The following is a 23,825-nucleotide window of genomic DNA, read 5'->3' on the forward strand; positions in this document are numbered from 1 at the left end:
ACAAACAAAACACATTCATCCTAACTTTGACAAAACATTGATTTTGTGTATGCAATCACGAGCTTCATGCTAGCTGTTGCCAATTCCATCGGGGTGTTTCGTCGCTGCCACCTACCCCAAGGATTGATATAAAAGAGCACGTCCCTCGGTCTCAAAAAGATTAGGTTTGTGGATGTTGATCAGTCGGAACGACCAACACAGATTCATGGTAACTTTCACAAAACATTGATTCGCTATTTGCAATCACGAGTTTGATGCTGTCTGTTGTCAATTCCATCGGGGTGTTTCGCTCTCTGTCACCTACCCCCCCCCCCCCCCCCCACCCCCCATGACTGATATAAACGATCACGTCTCTTGGACACAACACGATTAGGTTTTTGGCTAGAGATGATCAGTTGGAACATCTTGGTAACTTTTACAAAACATTGGTTTTGTATCTCCGTAATCACGGGATTCATGTTGGCTGTTTCCAATTCACACACGGGGTGCCTCGTCGTTATCACCTGCCTCCGGGACAAGCCGGAAAGACGGTTCCAGCAACACGTAGTAAATCAAATAACACACCACTACTAAATAAAGGAGCAGCTTTCTGACGGTTTGCCGTACATTAATTTAGCATTCTGTTCGAGAGGCACTGTGCATACAGTGTCAGTTTGTGCAGCCGTATAGACACTACCACATGAGGGTATACTGTTACAAGAGACTGAGTTTAGTATTACAGTCCCGAAGAAACCCCGGACACCAGTGATATTGAATAGCATCCGAGACGAAGGGGACGAGCGAAGATTTGGAACAGACACTCTCTGAGAAGCGATCGAACCACAAGCGGTTATTTGCCCAGGAATACGATGCTTATCACGTACCCTTAAAACCTATCCCTATTTTCGTTGTACGGACCACCACTACTCCTCTTCGCTATATTGAGATCGTGTTGACTGATACCCACGTTCTGCACTACACCATCCACTTAATTGATATAAGCTTATGGATTTAAGATCAGGAGACTTCATCCTCCTCTCTTCATCTTTCCACACGGAGTCGTCGAGCCTTCCAGAATCTTGATAAACTAGCATTTAAGAAGAAGAAAAAAGTACAGCGAAACTCTGCCTTGTTGCTGGTAATTGAATTGCTCTCTGCGATATCTCAAATTCATCATTTGATGTGATGAGGTAAGTGCTCTGTGCTTGGCGACCGCCTCGTCTCATTCATCGATACCCCTATGCTGCCAAGACGGTGATCCATATGCTTCATCTTTTCTTGGAGATATATTGCAATCGAGCTCTCTGGGACCGGAGTTTTCCAGGAGTGAAAGAGAAGAAGTAAAAAGTTAGCGAGGGAGGAGGATTATTTTCCGTTTTTTTTTCTTCTTTTGTGCACTGACTTTATGCTCCGAAACGGATATCATCCATCACCATTTAAGACACTCTTCAGTTAGTCTGTCTTTACAAAGCTCTCAGAAGACTAGACAGGGTTTTGCCTCCTTGGAAGTATTTCTTCAGCCTGTACAAGACTCCTGTATAAAGGGGATCGGACACTCCACCCATAAGAGAACAACAGAAGGCCGTGTTTATATCAATGGCAACTCCCGAGATCCAAATCACCCAGTCCGAAGACGCGAGTAAGACTCAAGAAAAGGGGACTTCCCCAACAGGTAATCGGGACAACACCAACGCCATGAACAGAACCCGGGGTTACTCCTTCGGGAGCAGCGACGGGGACGATGCCTCCTTTCACACTTCCCCGTTTACTTATGACGTCATAGATGACGTCCCTGGTATGAACATACTACCTAAGGGGGATACCCGGGGTCCGGGGCTGTGTTGCACGCCACCTCGTGTGACCAGTCCGACGGACTGTCTCACGGCAGCGTCCAGCAGCAACCCCGCCACCAAGCCAAGGCGAAACTCGGACTCTCAGGCCTTCATGGTTGACCCCGAGTTCAGGCATGCGATCATTGCCCTGGGCCACACGGAGGACATCTCGGTAGGTTACTCACCCCGGCGATTTGATGCCGTGTGGAAGGCGAAGGAAACCCCGCGGGAGACGGGTGTGCGGAGACAAAGTCTTCCGGTCTCAAAAGGTAAAATATTTAGCCGTCATTTATTTGACAAAACAGTGAGAGGTATTGAGATATCAAACTTGACAATGAAAGGGAAATGTCAAATGTGATATCTAAGTTTACGCTGTGTTAGTGATGTTTGTACATGTTATACAAGTACATCAGTCATAAGTTTAAACCCCATGTGTTATTTGGATTCAAATCATACATGACCGAAAACTAGTGGTACAAATAATATCTGAAAACATGGTGGGAATTATGGGGATCGAAAACTTTTTGTAGTAATTAAACTTTACAGCACCTTATATTATTCGCGAAAAAAATATAAAAAGAAATGGGCTATGGTTGTAATAAATATAAAATAAACAGCACTTAAAAAGCCGCGCACATTATATTAAAACGAATTCCATTCAAGGTCGCCGGTTCGCAAGGTCAAAACCAAAAGTCCAGGATTTAAAATGAAAAACAAAAAACAACCTGACGTTTCGACCCAGCAGAGTCTTTCTCGGACAGGCTATTATTCATGTAGGCCGATTCCACTCAATTAATACATGTTGATGATTGAGAAAAGTAAAACAGAAATTACCGTAAAATAGACCATAAAATCATTAGTATTTGTTATTTCTTATCAATGTTTGACATGTAAATTTCCCCTTTTATCTGTATAGTATAACACATTGTGGAAAACGGCTCCCTCTGAAGTAACGTAGTGTTTGAGAAAGATGTAATTTCTCACCAAAATATTAAAAGACTTCTAGCTAGAAGTCTTTTATTCCTATCTGAAAGCACACAAATTCGTCCAACAAGGGTGTTTTTTTCTTTCATCTTTTTCTCGCAACTTCGATGACCAATTGAGCCCAAATTTTCACAGGTTTGTTATTATATACTTATGATGGGATACCCCAAGTGAGAACACTGGTCTTTGACAATTATCAAACGTGTACAGTGTTTTTAATGATGGACAAATAAAATTATTGCTTGAATTTTAATTGACATTTTAATAATGTAAAATCGTCTGTCACAAGTCAACCCAAAACAACTGTAAACAGGGCCACGGTGTAACCAACTTCTACTGAAACAGGGTAACCCCACCATGACAGTCCGTAAGGACATGTGGGTTGAACCACGTAAACATGACTAGAGCAGAATTCACTACATTAACAACAACTTGACATAGCAATTATGATTTTGTAAAAAATTCCGAAAACAATTCCGAACAAATTCCGAAATTTTCCGAAGAAAACAAAATCAAGGTGCAAAAGTTCAGACGTGAATAATCACGTCTCGTCACGTATACGTCTCTGTTACGCACGTCTCGTCACGTGTACGTCTATGTTACGCACTGAGCGGGCTGATGTAAATCCATCAATCAAATCAATTTTAGGAATAATCTGTAGTTTTTCCGTCTGATTGCTGACGTGCCTCCGTCAGTAAAATGATTGGTTTGACGGTGCGGGGGCACTGACTTTAAAGGCACGGACACCTTTGGTAATTATTGTCAAAGACTTATTCTCACTTCAAATGGTGTATCCCAACATGCTCTCAAGTTTACATTGTCATTAATTTTACGATTAATTACGAAACGTAAAACTTAATTAAAGGCGAGTGTTTGCAACCGCGTGTGGAAGCCATCACTTGTCTTCGCATCTTCTTAAAGGCAGTGGACACCTTTGGTAATTGTCAAATACCAGTATTCCCACTTAGTGTATCTTAACAAATATACATAAAATTAAAAACCTGTGGAAATTTGAACTCAATTGGTCATCGAAGTTGCGAGAGAATAGTCGAAGAAAAAACACCCGTGTTGCACAGGTTGTGTTTTTCCATATGCTTTAATTCAAGACCTCAGCTGATGAGGGCTCAAACTCGATTAAATATTTTAGTGAGACATTACTTCTTTCTCAAAAATTACGTTACTTCAGAGGGAGCCGTTTCTCACAATGTTTATATCATACCGCTAACAGCTCTCCGTTGCTCGTTACCAAGCAAATGTATATAACAACAGTCATTTTGGGTGATTACCAATAATTTCTGGAGTGCCTTTAACACACGTAGCAGGCAGCCGGTGTATAAGGGTCTGTCACCCGTTCAATGAACTCCTCTGTCTGCCCTCCATTTCATTCACCCCTGAAGACCGATTGGCAAACCCCAAGAAGAATCATTTTAAAAACGAAATTCATCAAAAGCCACACCAATAAAGAGAATTCATAGATTGTACACACATTTAACACTGTTACAAACTTCCAGATCATTATTTTGCATGGCGAATTTATCAGTTGCAAACGCACACATTAAACTGTTTTGGCTTGGTTTTGTTTTGTTTAGTGTTATTTGCTTGTTTTGTGTTGTCGTTTTTTTTTTTTTTTTTTTTTTTTCCATCACTCTTGTCGTTGTCGTTTGTGTTGTTGTTGTTGTGGCACGGTCATTTTTTTTTTAACCCACGTCTATTTTATTTTATTTCTTTGTTATTTTGATGCTATTACATTTTTAATTTGAGGCCATGTCTGGTAACATACCAGTGACTTTTTGAATGAAAGTATGACATGAAAAAAATGGCAAGAGGAAAAGATGAAATTGTGTTAATTATAAAAGGTTACAAGTCGAACCAAGTCTCATCCACATCAATAGCAAACCTACGGGTACATTCACATTCAGGCCCGATTCTTCAAGGAGGCAACAAAGACGATTGCATCCATGTCCCTTGGTCATTGCCTTGGTGCTCTTGAAATGCTCCAGTAAAAATGTACAATTGCCTTATAATGGTGCCCTTTACCAAGGAGAAAATGCAATGGTTGCTTTTTTAAAAACGAAGCTTACATACTTGCGTACTGTTGCACCATCACAACATCTCACAAAAAGGAGGTTGGAGAACACAAAAAAAACACTTGTTTGTCTTCAGTAAAAAATGTCCCCATCCTCTGGGACGTACCGAAGACGCACAATCCCCATGTCCTCCTCCATCGGGCACTTACTCACACCAAACTCCTCCTACCCCCACTCACCATGAACTAGTTGAAATAAATTATAAAGCCAGGGTTCCTCTCTCGCCTTAAAGGCACTGTGTGAACCCCATTGGTATTACTTAAAGTATTTGTTGGCCTAAAAGCTGAGTTCGTGTATATTATACAATTAATGGGGAGCTTTTGAGATTTACACATGGTTGTACCCGCACGTTTACTATTTATTTATAGTTTCTTCTCATAGCTCCCTCAGAAAGAACGTAATTTTTGAAAAAGAGGTAATTTCTTACTCAATTTAGTATTAAAATAATTTAGGCCTTAAGCCTTTTAATATTAGGCACCTGAAAGCACCCACATTAATTATGCAACAAGATTGTTTTGTGTTATTATTCTTTTGCTACTTCGGTGACTAATTAAGTCCAAATGTTGGGATATATATACCATGGATATACCAAGTGGAAAATACTGGTCTTTGACAGTTTCAAAGATGTCCAGTGCCTTTAATGTCTTTCCATCACCGGGGGTGGAGGGGGTTATATACACGGGGGTTTATCCAAGAAGAGCTTAGCGGTACTTGGGGAACACTTTTGGCCGGCTGTTTGTGGCGTTGTGTACATGTATTATGACACCGATGTTAATGACTTAACTCAACATGAGATTGTTAAGAGGGGTACATGAAGGAGTTGACAGGGGGACAATGGCCGTGTTTGCTGGAGGGTCGTCAACAGAAAAGATGAATTAGCGCCAAGTGGGGAGTGAGCAAACATTACACAGCATAACTTGCCAAAACATCCTGCCTTCGAAAACACAAGTGTTTTTTTTGTGTGTGTTTTTTTTGCGAGAAAATAAAAGGTTGATGATTTGTTAAAGACGGCTGAGAAAGAGGCTACGAATTCCTGAAGACGGAAGATGCGGTAAGCAGCATGCTCATTGAGTCTTCTACGCGGACACAATTTAAGAGCATGTAAGACATCTGAACTGGAAGGCACGAGTTATCGATATCACTCATTTTGAGAACAACGGCACATTAGTTGATAACCCACGCAGTAAATGCGTACAGCTTCTTAAAATACTATAAAGTGTTACCAAACCTGGCATGCTTATAAAGGCACTGAACCTCCGGTAATTGTCAAAGACAAGTATTCTCACTTTGTGTATCCCAACATATGCATAAAATGACAAATCTGTTTAGATTTAGACTCAATTGGTCATTGAAACTTTAAGAGAAGATGGCAGAAAAACACCTGTTTTGTACAATCTTGAGTGCTTCCAGTTACCTAAAAGACTTCAGGCCTGATATATTTAACTGAGTGAGAAATAACCTCTTTCTTATCTTATAACCGGACAACTAACTGCAAAACTTATGACAGCTGATGATCTTATATTGCAACTAATGTTTTACCCCAAAATGTGTAACTTTGTAACTGTTCATGTAATTCTGCTGCTGGCAGCGAATTGAATAGAATTTTAATAAACCATTGAATGAATAAATGAAGAAGCGAGGACACAGCCGATCACACTTAACTTTTGTACAGTGTTTTCAGTTTGCTATGGCACTGTGTTTTGAGTAGAAAAAGAAGAAACCAGCTGATCAGCTGAAAAGTTGCATGTCTGTTTTAAAAATGTTGAATACAAATTTCATTAATACATGATGGATTATATATTTTTTTAATGTGGAATTCAAATGTCATCGATTGAAACCTTCTCACAAGACAATCATCATAAATAAAAAGCAAGCCCCGTATTTCAGAAAAGCTTTATCTGAGTGCCAAACTTAACCAACCCATAAATCAGATGTTGAGAATACATAACTGACTTAGGCCTACATCCCAACTCCAACCTTTCATTTGCAATTTCCATCATGATTAATTCACGACTTCCAACGTTCATTTGCATTTTTGTTCTATACAATCATGAATAATTTAACCTCAACCAAACCAACACAGCGGTGAGATTGCCTGCCTGAGCGAGGTTAGACTTGACCCACGGTCCCAATCCCCTAAAATCCGAAAACTACCCCAACCATGCCATAGCTACATTTTGACGGCGTATATAGAGAACGGGGCTTGAATCAAGTCTAGAGCGAGGTCGGATGATTGTTCTTAAATTGCTGACTGAGCGAGGTTAGACTTTGACTCAAGTCCAAATCCCCTAACATAAAAAACTACCCCAGCCACCACCATAGCAATATTTTGACAGCAGGTGGTTATAGGGACCTCTCGCACGAGAACGGGACTTCAATCAAGTCTAGAGCGAGGTCCGCGTATGTGGTGGTATGCACTAAAGGCCGTTATAATGAATTGCTTTCCAATTAGAGCACCCCCCCCCCATTGCATATAATTTAATGACTGCCTCACCTTGTAATATTTTAAGTATCACTTAAATATTACTTAAGTATGACTGCTATGTCACTATAGTTTTTGAGGAAGGTGTAATTTTTCACTCAAACTTAGCCTTGTTTAGGCATCTGAAAGCACACAAACTTTTGTAACAAGGGTGTTTCGTTTTCAATATTCTCTGTTGCAACTTCGATGACCAATTGAGCCAGATTTCCTCAGACTAGTTATTTGATGCATATGTTGGGATACACCGAGTGCAAAGAACTATAAAATGTTACTGTCAATTTTTACTATCACGTACATAACATTTTATCACTAAATTTGTCCCCCCCCCAAAAAAAATCAACTTTTATGTCGACGAGTTTCATAATTTTCAAATTTCGATTGACCTAACACTAAAAAATGATATTAATTAACAATTAACTCTTCAAAAGCATTCACGTAACCTTCCTCTAAGTTTCTGGTGGGGGGGGGGGGTACATATCGAAACACGTGACAACACATAATACCATGCCATGCCAATGTGCCAAATCATTGTACATGCCAAATTTTATATCTGGAAGATAACGAGATAGAGGCGATTGTCATGTTCTATGTCATATAACAGTATAGCCCCCACCCCCAACCCCCCCCCTCGAGATCATCCAGCTATTTAAAGTGAATGTACCTCTAAAAGAAAAACAAACAAAAAACCTAAACATATCCATCACCTCGTCATGGTTCTTACCTAAGCCCACTAATACACACCTTTCTTTCAACTGACAACATTATCACCCGATAGTAAAGCGACAGTTCAAATTGACTGCTCTGTATTAATTTGACAGAGACTGGCACTCAAACCATTCCTTTAAGATATGATAATTTTTCTGTGATAATGACCGAGCCATAATACAAGACGCGTGCCTTATTATGTGCAGTGTATTACAACGTTAACGCACAAGTAAAAAATCATGGTCAATTTTATAATGTATACAGTCTCATGTCTAAGTATTATTGCAACCTTTTACTGTCAGCTTCTTTTTTTTTTGCCAAGCATCGATTGTGCTTTTAAAAGAACACAGTTTTCGTGCATGGAAACCGGAGAGTGTTTTGAATGGAAATCTTTGGGGCACAACACACACGTCAATGTTTCAAGTGTATAACTAAATGTCTAATGAGGAACGGTGTGCCATTGTTTTTATAGTGAGAAATTAATGTATTCATAGTATTTTAGCTCTCCAGGGTACCTAAATAACGGAAAATTACAACATTGGTTGTTGCTAACAAAACAGTTGCTGGCAGTGTAAACACTTTTTGTAAACCACCATCAAACCTGCAGAAGTTTGAGATTGATTGGCCATCTGGGTCACGAGAGAATAGTGAACAACCGATTACAAATTTTGCATTGCAAAGATGCCAAAATAAAAAATGAATAAAACACTCACTGAGCGATAAACTCAAAACGCGAAATTAGATTATTTATTCCTCATCAAATTATGACATTTCAGACAGAACTATTGCAAGGGATGTTTTCAACTATCATCATCATTAGACCTTGTAAGTTTTATGTAAATCTGTGATCTTCACGATTTTTGTTTCTAACCAATTCTGAAACGTTCCTTATAACACCAGTGCAAGGCTCTCAGCAGGGTAACGTTTTGAAAGGGGGCAAATCAATTGCAAGACCGTAAAGTTGTGCAAACTATTCCTGCACAATCGTCAAATTGCGCAGATTACTTCTGGTGCGCCATTGTACATATATGAGAAACTAATTTATTCATGTTTTCTAGCTCTCCCGAGTACATGGTTCTTCTGCATGTAGGGTTTTACATAGGGTAACATTTTGAAAGGGGCAAAAATCAATAACCTGCAAGATCGTAAAGTGTGCAAACCATTCCTACACGATCATCCAGTTACGCAAATATCGCATCAATCGAACGCTTCAAAAAATGAAAGTTACAATTTGCCCTTAAATTTAGCATCTGGATGATTTTTAATATGACCTTTGTCCAAAATTATGTATTTAGAAATATTATGCAGTTTGGTTTGTTCGCACACCGTTCATTAATTTGTAGTTCTTATAATACAAATTAAGTCTTCCAAGAATACCATTAAAGTCAACGACTGGCTCCCGCCGCGTTTTGCGAGAGTCAAAGACTTGATCTGTCTTAGGCAAGGTGTGAAATTGCATACCTCCTGCTGGCGCGCCTTGGCGATGCTTAAGACAGTTCCCATGGCAACGTGTCACGCATCAGCGGCCCTATCGGTTAATAATTACGTATGATGGGGGGATCAGTTTTATACCTGAGACGCCTCTAATGGTTTTCTCACATAGTCTCTGCCCACCGACGCGTGAATGAAACAACCATTGCCTCTATGAATTGAAGAACCGTGGCGATAGTGTTTCACCAGTATGGTGAAAACTCTTAAACACTAAAGCAGAACCACCCATAAAACCTTCGAACAATGAACGGTTTTTAGTTTCTCCGTTCGCCCTTTCCCAAGCGTAACAAATAACAAAATTCTCGCAGTTAGAGAATTCTGCCGAATCTGCAACGCATGTGTTTACAACTTCAGTGTAACCTAACCAAAGATAAGCAATATCAAGTTGGCCGCAGAGGTGCCGCTAAACAGTCTCCTGTGCGACATTAAAACTGCACTTGGAGGTCGCATATCTGGTATTTGAGCCTGGAAAAAGATACCCCCAAATGTTTACAGGTGTTTTGATGTTTAGTATAGAGTTGTACTAAGCTGTTTGAATTGGTGTCCAAGACCCACGGAACCAGAACTGTTTGTCCTCTACCGTTTCACCCGTGTAAACCTTACCACGGAACCAGAACTGTTTGTCCTCTACCGTTTCACCCGTGTAAACCTTACAAGTGCGGTTGGACCTCTGAGATGGTTGGATGATGACGCGCACAACTTGGGCAAACAGTCGTCAATGCGGATTTAAGATTTCTTCGGTCCCCGAGGAGTAAGTAATATAAGCTGATAATGTGAGTGGTTGTTTCTTAGAATGGTATACGTGCGTACCTACCACCACCACTACCACCAGAAGTTGTCGTCAACTTTTACTCGACAAGACTCTCTGATTTGGATAGAAGTTTTTCGCTGATTTCTAAAAAGCATCTCGTGTATTAGGGCTTGTATGTTTTCCTTTTAGGTAAACGTAATAGTTCGTACATGTTAACCATTACTACAGTGGTGTCATCTTCTATCTGTGCTGCATTAACCGCAAACTGAGATTTCTGTCTGACGATAGAGAACTGCTTAGAGCAACTTTGGAAGAGTGTTGACTCGCCGATTTTGACAGGAGTTTTTGCTGATTTCGTGTAAAGTGGCAAACGTACCGGTTCGTACATATCACCATAAACTAGTGGTGCTATCGTATATGTGATGCGTTAACCAGATACTAAGACTTCTTGCTTGATGCTAAAGAACTGCTTGTACCCATTTGGAAGACTTTGGGCAGCTGTTTTGGAGCAGTGCCAAACCCATTCTTAACAAGGTTTCTATTAGCATCCAGTACAGTCTAAAAACCGTCTAAACAACCTACATGAGGCCATCGGATAATCCAGGGATATATAGATATAGTTAAAATTCGCTTACAGTGAGAGGGGAAACAGCATCTACCAACTGAAAGAAAAGAAGTCTACTGTATAATTAGATTCCACTCCGGGAAAATCTAAGGTCGTGCAACCAAAAGGCTATAAACCATACGGTGTGTATGTGTGTTTTAATGTGATTCATTGTTGGCAACACCGCGCTGATTTTCAACCCTCCCAAACCGACAACCATTATTGACTCAACGAACCGAATTTGGAAGAAGACTCTGTGAGCGACTCGCGTCTTGGAAAATCAAACACAGAAACCCAGAGGAATGTTACATAAATCAAACACATGTGAACAGTGTCTACATTGAGAATTTACAACAACACATAATTTTCAAGAAGGGAGCAAAGTCCGACAGGAGCAGACTTGAGCGTGATCTCTGGACTGTGTGACACGGGGAGAGGAGGTGTATTTCCCCCCGTGTGTCTGTGTCAAGAGGTCCAAAAGAAGACGTACACAGAGAACCTATTGTGGTAGTCAAGACTGTGCTACCGCATACTATACCAGATAGAGAGAACATCTTTCCACATTGCGTGAAGTTAAGGCCTGGATTTTAATGTGAGCCACAGTTCGGCTTCATCCGGAAGAATAACAGAGCGCACTGCTTCCCTCGAGTGGGGAGAACAACACAACATCGGGGCGTTGATAAAGGAGACACCAATTTCAGCACCAGAGGATAGCTTGCAATACGAGTGTTTGAGAAACAAGGCTCAGATTATCGCGACAGTGCGTGGCTGCCCGTGGATGTACAACAGCTAGCACAGCACAATACATGTACTTGATTTAAAAACAGCGCAAAAGTCGACAATTGTTTTGATGGCTCGCCGGCACGTACAGGCAACGTGCCCGGAGCGTCTATCTCCAAGCAAACCCCATAGGGTAGTTCCATCGTGTATGACGGCAGGTAGATACAGAAAAGGTAAGGTTCGGATAAAATTGTTTGCTCTCAACTCCATGCTCTCAACATGGCTCAAGCATTCCTTCCCGAGAGAGGGACAGTAAGAAGGAAGAAAACCTTTTAGGATAATGAAAAACGAGGCGAATGTACAAATGTAAATATAATCCAACTTCATCTGTAGATGTCCATTACTGTCATTTTGATTAATTAACATATGAGGCAAATATTGTGTAGGAGTGCATACAGCACGGGAAATCCCAATAGGTATTGCGTAACCAAAATGGAAATAACAATCGCAGTCAAGCTCAGTCCTTCAGATGGTCAACCTCGGTCAATCAGAGTCGACCCTACGTAGTTTAGTGTCAACTTCGGTTAATCAGAGTCAATTTTAAGTAAATCAGAGTCAATCTACAGTCAATCAGAGGGTCAACCTCGGTCAATCAGAGTCTCCCAAAATAATTCAGAGTCTGCCTCGGCTAATAAGAGAGTCAACCTAACCTCGGTCAATTTGATTCAACCTTAGTAATTCAGAGTCAACCTCGGTCAATCTGAGTCAACCTAAGTAATTCAGAGTCGACCCTTAAAAGTTTAGAGTAAACCTCGGTTAACAAGAGAGTCGATATAAGGAATATAAGGTAAATCTAATTAATTCAGAGTCACCTCGGTCAATCAGAGTGAATCTAAGTAGATCAGAGTCAACTTCGGTCAATCAGAGTAGGCTTAAAAGTAATTCAGAGTCAACATATGTCAATCATAGTAAATCCTAAGTAACTAAGAGTCAACCTCGGTAAATCTGAGTCAACCTATCAGAGACTACCTCGGTCAACCAGAGTCACAGTCCCTCTGATAACTTCATAATGTATGTTTTTTCATGAGCAATTAGAAGCGACTAAAAATGTCACCGCATCATCATGCCCGTGGCCCCAAAACGTGACAACCTCGTTTGTTGGCACATCGACCCCCAAAGCTCAAAACAAAACGCACCTGCTGAAAAAGAGGTGTTGTTTGCGCTGAAATTGACCAGATGTTGGTCAAGCCCTAACCAACACTCTCCCGTCTTGAAGGGTTCTTCAAACGAGTCTTACAATTCAGCGTTAGAAAAACAAGACATAGTTCATAGTTGCCCGCGATCTATTCAACATGCGGTTGTAGGCTACATATTCAGCGCCAACTCCTTAAAGTCACAAAGTGCCGCAAAAGTCCAAGTGAGAATTTAATGTTAACATGTCAAGAAGGATCTTTTAAGGGGTTTTGTACTTTGTACGACACTAAACACACAAGCACATATTACATTAATCTTATTGCATGGTTTAAAGATAATGGTGGTAGATAGCTTCTCTAAAAACATTACCTTTGCTGAGGTGCCGTAGGCTAGTTTTTGAAAAGATTATGAGTCAACAATTTCACGAAATTAATGTTCGTGTCAGAGGACGAAAATTAAAAACCAATTCTCTCGTATTTTTATAAATAGAAGAACAGGTTTACAAATTGAAAATACAATTGGTGGAACCGACATTCTTAACGGGAGACCGTACCCTCCCGCCCCCACCCTTCGCCCATACATAGTTACGCCTATCACGAGATCGTGTCTTTGTGTTAACTTAAAGCAGAGAAGACCTACTGTCAAAGTTATTCACTTACAACACATTGTAAATGACACACAGAGTGGGGGTGTTAAATGCAAATAAAAGAGCTACACCACACGACACCCTTCGTGAACACAATGCTTAGATGTGACAAATGTACATATTCGTTTCCAATAATCATGTAGATGTTAAAATCAACTTGCCTGATTATGTTGATGTTGTACAAGTGACCGTAGTTTTATGTGCTGTGCGCACTACAGAAACAGGGGTGTTAAAATGTACAGCTTTGGTATTGTCAAATTATACCGAAAAAAAGAATGAACATTTTCACCAGAGGATGTTAGAAAATAGTGTCTGCCAACACTATTCCAGCCTATGATGATGTAAATTTAATATCTATTGTGTGTCAGCACACATGTTGTCAATTTCTACACCCCATATTTTGTAGTGTGTGTGAACAGGGGTCGAGTTCACAAAGATGGTAATAACATAGGACTATAGTCCTAGGTCTCTTTAGGAGTTATCACAAACTTATTAAGGCTAGTCCCAAAGTTAGGACGAGTAACTCGTCCCGACTCGAGATAAGACTAAAGTTTTAGCTGTTTGTGAAAATCACCAGTGATCCTCTGTTAGTTATAACCAATCTAAACTTTACTCAGATAACTTTACAAACTTCTCCACGCACAAAAAAACTTGCGGTATTGTGTCCCTGTCTCTTTTGCGGTTTGCCATTTACAAGACTCTTCTTTAATATCATTTGGATACTATAAAGGCCTCGAAGGTATACACAGTGACTTTTATTTGCAATTATAGCACTAGGTTTTGCCGTAATTATTCGTCCGTTCCTGATATTTGAGACGATGAGCGCCGGGCCTATGGGCACATGTAACCTTTACGATACACCACCTTCGAGCCAAGAAACATACGCGGAAAACCCGGCTAAAGTAGACGGCGTGCACGGGACACGAAAACAAGCACGGGACACGAAAACAACTGATAGACAACATCTCAGAAATACCTAGATTGAAGATGGACACATGCTCGGTACACAAACAACTGCCTCTGTCGACAGGAACAACTTACAAAATACCACAGCAATTGTGACAAGTGTTGTGTTGCTTTGAAGTTGTCTTCTCAAAACAAACATCCCACGGGCTCATGTTGATGTACACTTTAGTCCATGCCTCCCACGTGGGAATGCGATATTTTGTCAAAATGAACTTTGATGGGGGAAAAAAAAGTCACAAAATAATGTCCGCTCTTCGTTCCAGCCGTTCAGTCACTCTTCAGTTCAATTACCCGAACTCCCAATTACCACAACAACTATGACATAGGGAGTGTTGTTTTTGAAATAGTCTTTGCCAAACAAACAAACAAACACACAAAACAAACACGTCCCATCAAACATATCCCATAATATTGTTCTGCTGTAGCATTGTACCGTACAATAGAGAAGGGACCAATACTATATGCATATACACATGCCTCTCACGTGGGAGTGCAATATTTGTTGAAATGAACTTTATTGGCAACACAAAAGAAAAAGCCACAAAACGATGCCCGCTCTAGTCTTCATCACAGCCGTTCACTCGCTCCCCAGTTCAATCACCTCACTGTCCCCGGTTTTAAATCATGAAAACATCTCCCTCTTCATCTTGACTCAGTATTGAGGAGAAACTATTTTTGAAGGATTGCGCGGTGAGGGCAAAAACATCATTTGCAAGAGTGTTTTGCTCACCCATGATAAAGAGACGACACCGTCCCCAAGGGTGATACGTCAAGTCAAAACACAAATCATCCTTGTACATCACTCTCGCGATGTTAGATATCATCCCCCCGCTGGCGAAATTACTCTCGAGTTAAACGATGATTCATTGACGCTGATATAATCCATAAATTATTTATGTACTAAATGGATACAAGTAGAGATTATCCCAATTCTATAGGTTGAGGGAATGTCAGGTCTTCGGAAGCTGTTTAATAAAACACCAGATTTGTTGTTTAGATCTGGACACACATTGCGCAATGCTAGGTATCGCTTACTGATTGTAAATAGTGTATAAATATACATCAAACATCATCCAACAATCGCCCTTAAGCTGGTTTTCCCAATTGGGGCTTACCAGTAATGCAACATCGGTTTAATCTATTTAGAGAAAGGAAAACTCTTTCCCCTCCGGATTGCGTAAAACCAGATGGAACGACAACACCGTATCAGATGACTCTAACATAACCATGCAGCAAATAACAAAATCTCAGAAGAACCAAGAAACGAGTTGGTTCTCTCATGTGAGATTCTAGCTGGAAGCTTTTATCGAAACAGAGTTAGAGCCGAAGCTGAATACAAACCCAAATCCCTTTCTAGGCCTGGACCTACGACTTAGAAGTGGAAATTAACAGTGAGCGCTATGTAAAATAAAAATGGTTAAAGGCACGGGACGCCTTTGGTAATTGTCAAAGACCAGTCTTCTCACTTGGTGTATCTCAACATGTGCATAAAATAAAAAAACGTGTACAAATTTGAACTGAACTGGTCGTCGAAATTGCGAGAGAATAATGGAATAATAAAAACACCCGTACTACACAAGTTTTTTTGCTTTCAGATGCTTGAATTCGAGACCTTAGCTTAGGTCTCGAATTCAAATAAAATATTTTAGTGAGAAGTTACTTTTCTCCAGAAGACGATCAGAGCATACTGATCGAAACGTCAAGTTGAAACAAACAGTTCTTTTCAGAACCACCCAACTCATTAAAAGATAGTCAAAACATGGTGTTTCCGCAAACCTTTCCATAACGAGAAATTACTTCTTAAAAAAAATTTGTTAGCTTCAGAGTGAGCCGTTTCTCACACTGTTTTATACTATAAACTGCTCTCCATTGCTAGTTAACAAGTAAGTTTTTATGCTAACAACTATTTTGAGTAATTACCAATAGTGTTCAGTGCCTTTAAAGGCAGTGGAAACTATTGGTAATTACTCGAAATAATTGTTATCATTAAACCTTTCTTGATTACGAGTAATGGGGAGAGATTGATAGTATAAAACATTGTGAGGAACAGCTCCCTCTGAAGCAACGTAGTTTTCGAGAAAGATGCAATTTTCCACAAACTTGATTTCGAGACCACAGATTTAGAATTTGAGGTCTCGAAATCAAGCATCTGAAAGCACACAACTTCGTGTGACCATGGTGCGACAAGTGTGTTTTTTGCTTTCATTAATATCTCGCAACTTCGACGACCGATTGAGCACAATTTTTCACAGGTTTATTATTTTGTGCATAATGTTGAGATACACCAACTGTGAAGACTAGTCTTTGACAGTTACCAATAGTGTCCAGTGCCTTTACGTATACGCGTATACCCTAACCTTCGCATAAGGACATGGAAGTTCACCTGTTGTGATAACCGCCTGCAGGTTTATTTCTATTCCGTCCAAGACTACTGTAAATTAAATAAACATTGATTTACTGATAAAAGTATTGTTTTTGTTCTGCGTTTTGGGTTTCCATTTAGGGACCCGAGGATAGACTAACATTGGAGACTAAGTCTTTCTGGTTACATGCAAAGTCAGCCTCGAGTAGTCTTTGTCTCAAGGCGTCTAGTAATCGAATTACGCTCTGTGTCGAGTTCCCAGACGTGCTGTGGGCAATGCATGTGTCTTTGGGAGAAGAAGGATGCTATATTATTTGCAGCCTGGGGACTGCCAAGGCTTTCCAATAATGCTGTCTTGTTATGTTTCAGTCGATGTAGTAAATAAATTAACATAAAGATGTGTTTAGATAAATAATGACCTTAATTAAAACAACATGGAGTTGTGGGAAATTATGCCTGACGCTTTGAAAAGAAAAGTGTTTGTTTCCGGATTAATTTTGGATTTTACACATCAGCGCGCCTCCCAAACGCTTGCCCGTGGAAATGTCACTCTCAAAACTTGATAATAAATGCAACATATATATATATATACGAATTAATAAATACGAGTGGGAAATCAAGTGAATAATTATGATTCAACTACAGCACGCCTCGAACAATTTGCCTCCGCCGATGTAACTTTCTGAACTATAGTAAAATCAAACATCACTCAATAATAAATGCTGAGAAATAGTATAATTTGGGGAACATTAATTACAGGGGAACAATACCCAAATCACAATATTGTTGTGAACCTGTTCCCGTTTTGCGAAACCTGGGATCCCGAGCGTAATTATTTCCAAAAGCTCCATGAAACTCGTTTCAAAAGATCATGCCCGGGCTGTTCTGAGGGAAAACATGTCAAACTGCACAATCTATACAGGCACAAAATGAGTATAATTTAAAGGATGAGTGGGCATGACCCCACGCCTGACCCTGTGTTTTCAATGTGGAACGTTTTGCGCACATCCAGGCCTAGAAATAACACATTCAAGGCACCCACAGGAATTGCCTCGGTGCCCTGGGCCCAATTTTCATAGAGCTGCTAAGCACAACAATTTGCTTAGCATGAACAGGATTACCAACCCAACTTCTATTTGTTGCATATTGCTTGTTTCTGGTATTTAGCTGTTGTTTGCTTATCCTGAAAATCACGTGGAAATTTGGTTGGTAATCCTGTTTTTATCAAAGGAAGACATTTTATGCTTTGCAAATTTGTGTGCTTAGCAGCTCTATGAAATGGGGCCCAGTGCACTTGCTGTGGTGCCCTTTGAAAAGTCCCAACATAAGAGGGAAGTTCATGGGCCAATAGTTTGTCTACAGTCGGTTGGTATCGACGTAGACGCGTTTTTTCTCTACGCTCCGATGCTCACATTATAAGATCGCTCAACCGAAACGCCACTTCAGTAAATAATGAGATTTGGGTGGGAAATCTCTTCGGAAGTAAACGATGGATAATAACTGTGCCATGAGTGCGCTTGAGTGAACACGGGAAATCGAGTATTGGAGATTGATCGAGTATTGCCATGACACAATTTAAAGGCACTCACTTGACACTCTTGGTAATTTCTTAAAATATTTGTTAGCTCCCTTTAAAGTAACTATTTTTTTCATCTCTTTTCATTTTGTAGGGGGTGGGGGGATACGTTATAATTAAGAATTAGAGAAAACTGTCAGAACGCAATTTGTATTTGTTACCTTAGAGTCACTTACGATCGTGACAAACAATACTTAGTGAGAGGTATTTGTGAATACAATTTTTTTTTACCTCAAAACGGCAGAGCACAAAACGCGAGATCAAATTACACAGGTAAACGCACGTGTATCCGCATGCGACTGTAACTCGATAAGCTTATAAATAAAACCATATTCATCCTTATTCGCCCTCAAGCCAGATGTCTATTATTGAGTACCTTTTTTTTACCTTTACTCTCCGAGTCTCGAAAAATTGCACAATGAGAGTTGATTAAAAAACGAAATGCGTAGATTTATTGTCCGGCGCCACACCGCAGGAAGCTGGAAACGTTGAAAGAAGCGGGAGAAGTGCTTGAATATACGGCGGGCATTTTGTGTGTGTGGCATGCCTTTGTGTTTCATTACGATACAGTGTTAAAGGCAAAGGGTGGATTTCACAAAGGTAGTCCTAACTTAGGACTTGTCCTATAGGCAATGCTAAGAGATAGGACTGGTCCTAAGTTAGGACCAGTAACTCATCCTAACTTAGGACTGGTCCTATCTCTTAGCATTGTCTAGGACTAGTCCTAAGTTAGGACTACCTTTGTGAAATCCACCCCTGGACACATTTGGTAATTGTCAAAGACCATTCTCACTTTGTGTATCCCAACATATGGGATAACAAATCTGTGAAAACTTGGACTCAAATGGTCATCGAAGTTGCAAGAGAACAATGAAAGAAAAATACCATTGTTGAAAACAAATCTGTGTGATTTATGATGCCTATTAATTAAAAGGCTTCAGGCCTGAAATATTTGAATTTTTGAGTGGGTAATTACTGTTTTCCCCTCAAAAACTACGTTAGTTCAGAGGGAGCATTTCACAATGTATTTTCAACAGCTCTCCATGGCTCGTTACCAAGTAAGTTTGTATACAAACAATTAATTTGAGTAATTACCAATAATGTGCAGTGCCGTTAACATCGTACAGTGTGTATTGGGCTACTCTAAGGCAATATTACACAAAGCGTTTGTCTGCCTCATAAGGCAACAAAATAAAAATGTTTTGCGCACTCCCTTTTTGAAAAAAAAGTAAGTAGGAGTTTTTTGTTTATAAATGGCCGCGCCCGACACATTATTTTATACAAACGGCTGGGCTATGTTTTAAACTGAATTTTTGTTAATGATGATAAGTTCATAAAATACATCCCCTTTCTTCGTGTAAAAGCAGTAATTTAAAAGGGGGGAAAAAGGAAAAAAAAAGAAAAAAGAGGCGGCCTCTAAAAAGGACGTGAGTGTGGACGCTAAACATGATTTTGATTGTATGTGGCCTTACACTTCTCTTTGGGCAAGGGTTGCCATGGTTGCTCAAGATGCTCCATGGTGTTGCCACGTCCACACTGTAGATATTAGAATCGACTATACAGCATGCTGGCCTATATCAAATGGCACTCAAATAGAGCATAGGAAGCTTTATAGGGAAAATAGACGATATATGGCACACAATAACACACCATGTTTTCCCCTTGGGAGTAATATTCTTTCTAGCTACCTGTATACTGTTAGCTACCTGATTGCAGTATGTCTGTACTGGCTGTCTTGGGCAAAACAAAAAACAAAACAAAATACCAGTTGATCGTCCTCGTCCGCATCCTTTTTGTTTACTATTTGTTTGTTATGTTTCGATTTTTTAACTCCATCTTTTCAAAAGGACTGGCCTAGGAGCTTTTTCTGAATCTAACGTGATGCTCTCGAACATGTGTAACCGTCTGTTTCATAAAACAATAATTAGTGAGTGCCTACCAAGAAATCTTTTTACAAATCCGACCCTGTTAATACTAATACAGGAATAGTGTTAACACAGGTCCTCATGCAACAAATAGGTATAAAATAAGTTTGCAATGGGTTCAAACTGATGAACTGGTGGCCTGTTTAATTTGAAACACTAAGCGGCCATCTTGGAGAAAAATAGTAGTTAATAGTAAATAGTAAGGCCCTCATCCTCCTCTTTTTTGAAAAATCCGGACGATCAACTGGTATTTTTCTCCTTTTTTGGCCTTAGACACACTTGGCTTAATCTGACAGCCTCATACTCATGTTATGCTGGTGTACATAAAAATTAAATATTTCCCTCCATCCTTTATATGCGCTTATTATTTTGATTATCTGTATAGTATGATATAAATGCACCCTTGAATACAAAAGAGGATAACTCACCTCCAACGTTCAGAAGATTAATTAAGCAATATATTTTGGGAAGCAGGTAGTCGGGTACCTGGCAAGGAAATTGAAAGAACATTGTTGGTCGTTTCTTGAAGTGCGGATCTTAATAACTGATCAATTAATCAAAACGAAATAGCTGTTGCAAACTGTGTATCAAACCGTAATGACCAACGTTCAATCTGCTTTTTTGGTGGTATGAAACCAGAAACGCAGATGTCCACTCTTCGACCGCCAGTGAATGCCAAAATGTAAAACTTACTTTTCAGCTAGCAGAAAAGGAGAAAAGGAGAAAAATGCATTTGTCTTACACGTTCAATCTGCTTTTCTGATAGCAGAAAAGCAGAAAAGTAGAAAACACACTTTACACAAGACGTTCAATCTGCTTTTCTGCTATTTTGAGAGCAGAAAAGCAGATTTCCACTTTGAACCTCCATATCAAACGCAGTAACTCTAGTTCATAGCGTACCGTTTAGACCCTATAGCAGAATATAATATCAGAGTGTGGTCTGCAGCGTCCCACGGGCCATGATTTATTTACTGCAATAATTAATTGCAATGTATGCATTCGTTTATTTTTCTGCACCAGACAGTAATGCATTAACTGGACTCTAATTGTCTGGGTTGGAGCATGTTGCCTTGACGAACATGCACTGCTTAATTGCGGCAATGAAATGGATGCTAGACGTAATAAAAACCGCGATAGCGAACGCGTTTTCTTCAATCATTCAATATTGATTTTAAAGATTTGTATTTTCATGCATATGTTGGGATCCAGGTAAGAATACTGGTCTTTGACAATTTGACGAAAGGCTGTTGTCCAGAGTGCCTATATAAGGCATTTGGCCAGCGGACCACTGTTTATGGAGACCCAAGACGCTGATAACAAAACTTGCGGTAGTGGGCTGTTGACAAGAGCAAGGCTCTGAGCAACCTCCAGTTGATTTGTATTTGGTTAACCACTATAGATCATTAAGATGACAGATTGAACACGCGTGCCTTCACAATAAGACATTGCTCAAGTCTCACAATTGACTCCAGTTGATCCAATATTTGCATTGATGACTATATCAATATTTGACGACCATGTCCGTCTTCGCTCGTTACGATCGGCCTATCGCGATTCTTCCATTAACTACATCTGTGTTGTCGATAACATATTAGCCAGTTTTAAGTACATTATAATGACAACCGCGTTTGACTGCTACACTCTGTCAGTTTTCACCAACCAACCGTGTCGAGTGAGGGTCCCCTGTGGTACTACCCCCCCCCCCCCCCGGTTCAATCAATACAAGAACACTTAACATTACTCTTGTTAGGTACATAGATATAATGTCATCACAATCTAATGTTGTTCTTTTTAATTGGTTATGTTTGTTTGGGCCCAGCTGTCAGCTTGTGTATTCGTGTGTATGTAGTTAGTCTGTCAACTAGATAAAAGTACAAAAGTATAAATATTGTTTGCTTCATTTTCCCCCAAATATTGACTCATGTACATGTACATTAATTTTCAGTAAATCAAATAGTGTGATACACAATATTGTTTAACAGTTTGCTTACTGATAATCATCTTATTGTTGAGTGAGTTTGAAATAAATAGTTCCTGTCTGTGTGACGGGGAGATAATCTCTAACACCACAGCTTCTCGTGCACAGTGTGTATCCTTGCGAGATTTGATCAGGTGATGTGTACATGCATGAGTTCACTGATATATTACACTTTAAAGCCATTGGACCCTTTCGGTAACTAAACAGTGTTGTCCAAAGCCCACACTTTGTGTACCACAACTTCTATATCAAATAACAAACCTGTGAAAATTTAGGCTCAATCGGTCATCGGAGTCGGGAGAAAACAACGGAAAAACCCACCCTTGTTTCCGCGCGTTTCGCCGTGTCATGACATGTGTTTAAAACAAATCCGTAATTCTCGTTAACGAGAATTTATATTGTTTTGCTGTTTTCTCAAAAAGTAAAGCACTTCATGGAATAATATTTCAAGAGAAGTCTTTCACTATTGCCTTCTGTAAACCCTGAAAGTTATTTGTAAATCTGTGAACTTTTTTTTTTTTTTTTTTTTTAACCGAAAGGGTCCAATGGCTTTAAAGACGGTGTTAGGGTAGAATTTATGGGTCATTTAGTTCTGGAAACAACCTATCATTAGGACATGTGATGTTGGGGATGACCTTTTTACAGTCGGCCGATATTGATCAAACACAAGAAAGACATTTTACGCAAACGACGTCATAGCCATTTTTCGGCCGGCGAATTTCAGTGCGGTTGTCATATGGATGAACGATACAGTTCCTAATAATGGTTTCCAATTGTATGTATTTGAAAATAAAATTTTGAGAATAATATGACCATAGGTGATACTCTGTGTTATTCAGTTATTGCAGTTCCACTATGTAGAAGAGGGGAGTTTACCAACATTTTCCTTTTACTGCCAGCTTGGCTAAAATCATAGAGCCGCTTCAGCAGAAAATCTAGCTTAATAAATTCCTGCTTAGCAGAATTAAGCAAGGTACCAGTGTCACTAATGGGACATGTGCCATGGCAGGTTAGTTGGTATCATTTCTGGTAAGCAGAAGTTTGTTGTGCTTAGCTAATTTTTTGTGCTTTAAGGCACGGGCTCTAATTGGTATTTACTCAACATAATTGTTGACCTCACAACTTACTTCTTGGTAACGAACAATGGGGCGCTGCCGACAGTAAATTAATGTCGAGAAACAGCTCCCTCTGAAGTAACGTAGTTTTTGAGAAGAGGTATTTCCTCTCTCAAATATTTAAAGACTTCAGCCCTGAAGTCTTGTTTATGCATCTGAAAGTTTGTGCAACAAGGGTGTTTTTTTCTTCATTATTCTCCAAATTATCACAGATTTTTTCAAATTTATTCATAATATGTTGGGATACACACCATTGGTCTCTGACAATTACCAAAGGTGCCCAGAAAGCAGCTCTATGAATCAGGGCCCAATTTCATGGCTCTGCTTACCGTAAGCACAGAATCGGCGCTTACGGAAGCAGGGAATGCTGTGCTTACGGCAAGCGTATTTCATGGGTACGCGGCGAATTTGGGCTTCTGCGCGTGCGT

At 39.9% G+C, this 23,825-nt stretch overlaps 1 protein-coding gene across 1 annotated transcript in view; it reads left to right on the plus strand.

Moving 5' to 3' along the window:
* Window positions 1–762: 762 nt before the first annotated feature.
* Window positions 763–23,825, plus strand: part of LOC117300075 — a 32,506-nt gene continuing 9,443 nt past the window's right edge. The window contains exon 1 of the mRNA XM_033783754.1: window positions 763–2,080. Coding sequence (XP_033639645.1) covers window positions 1,576–2,080 — 505 coding nt within the window. The 5' untranslated portion in view covers window positions 763–1,575. The remainder of the gene's footprint in view (window positions 2,081–23,825) is intronic.

Source organism: Asterias rubens, chromosome 15 (assembly GCF_902459465.1).
Source record: "Asterias rubens chromosome 15, eAstRub1.3, whole genome shotgun sequence".
Taxonomy (NCBI): domain Eukaryota; kingdom Metazoa; phylum Echinodermata; class Asteroidea; order Forcipulatida; family Asteriidae; genus Asterias; species Asterias rubens.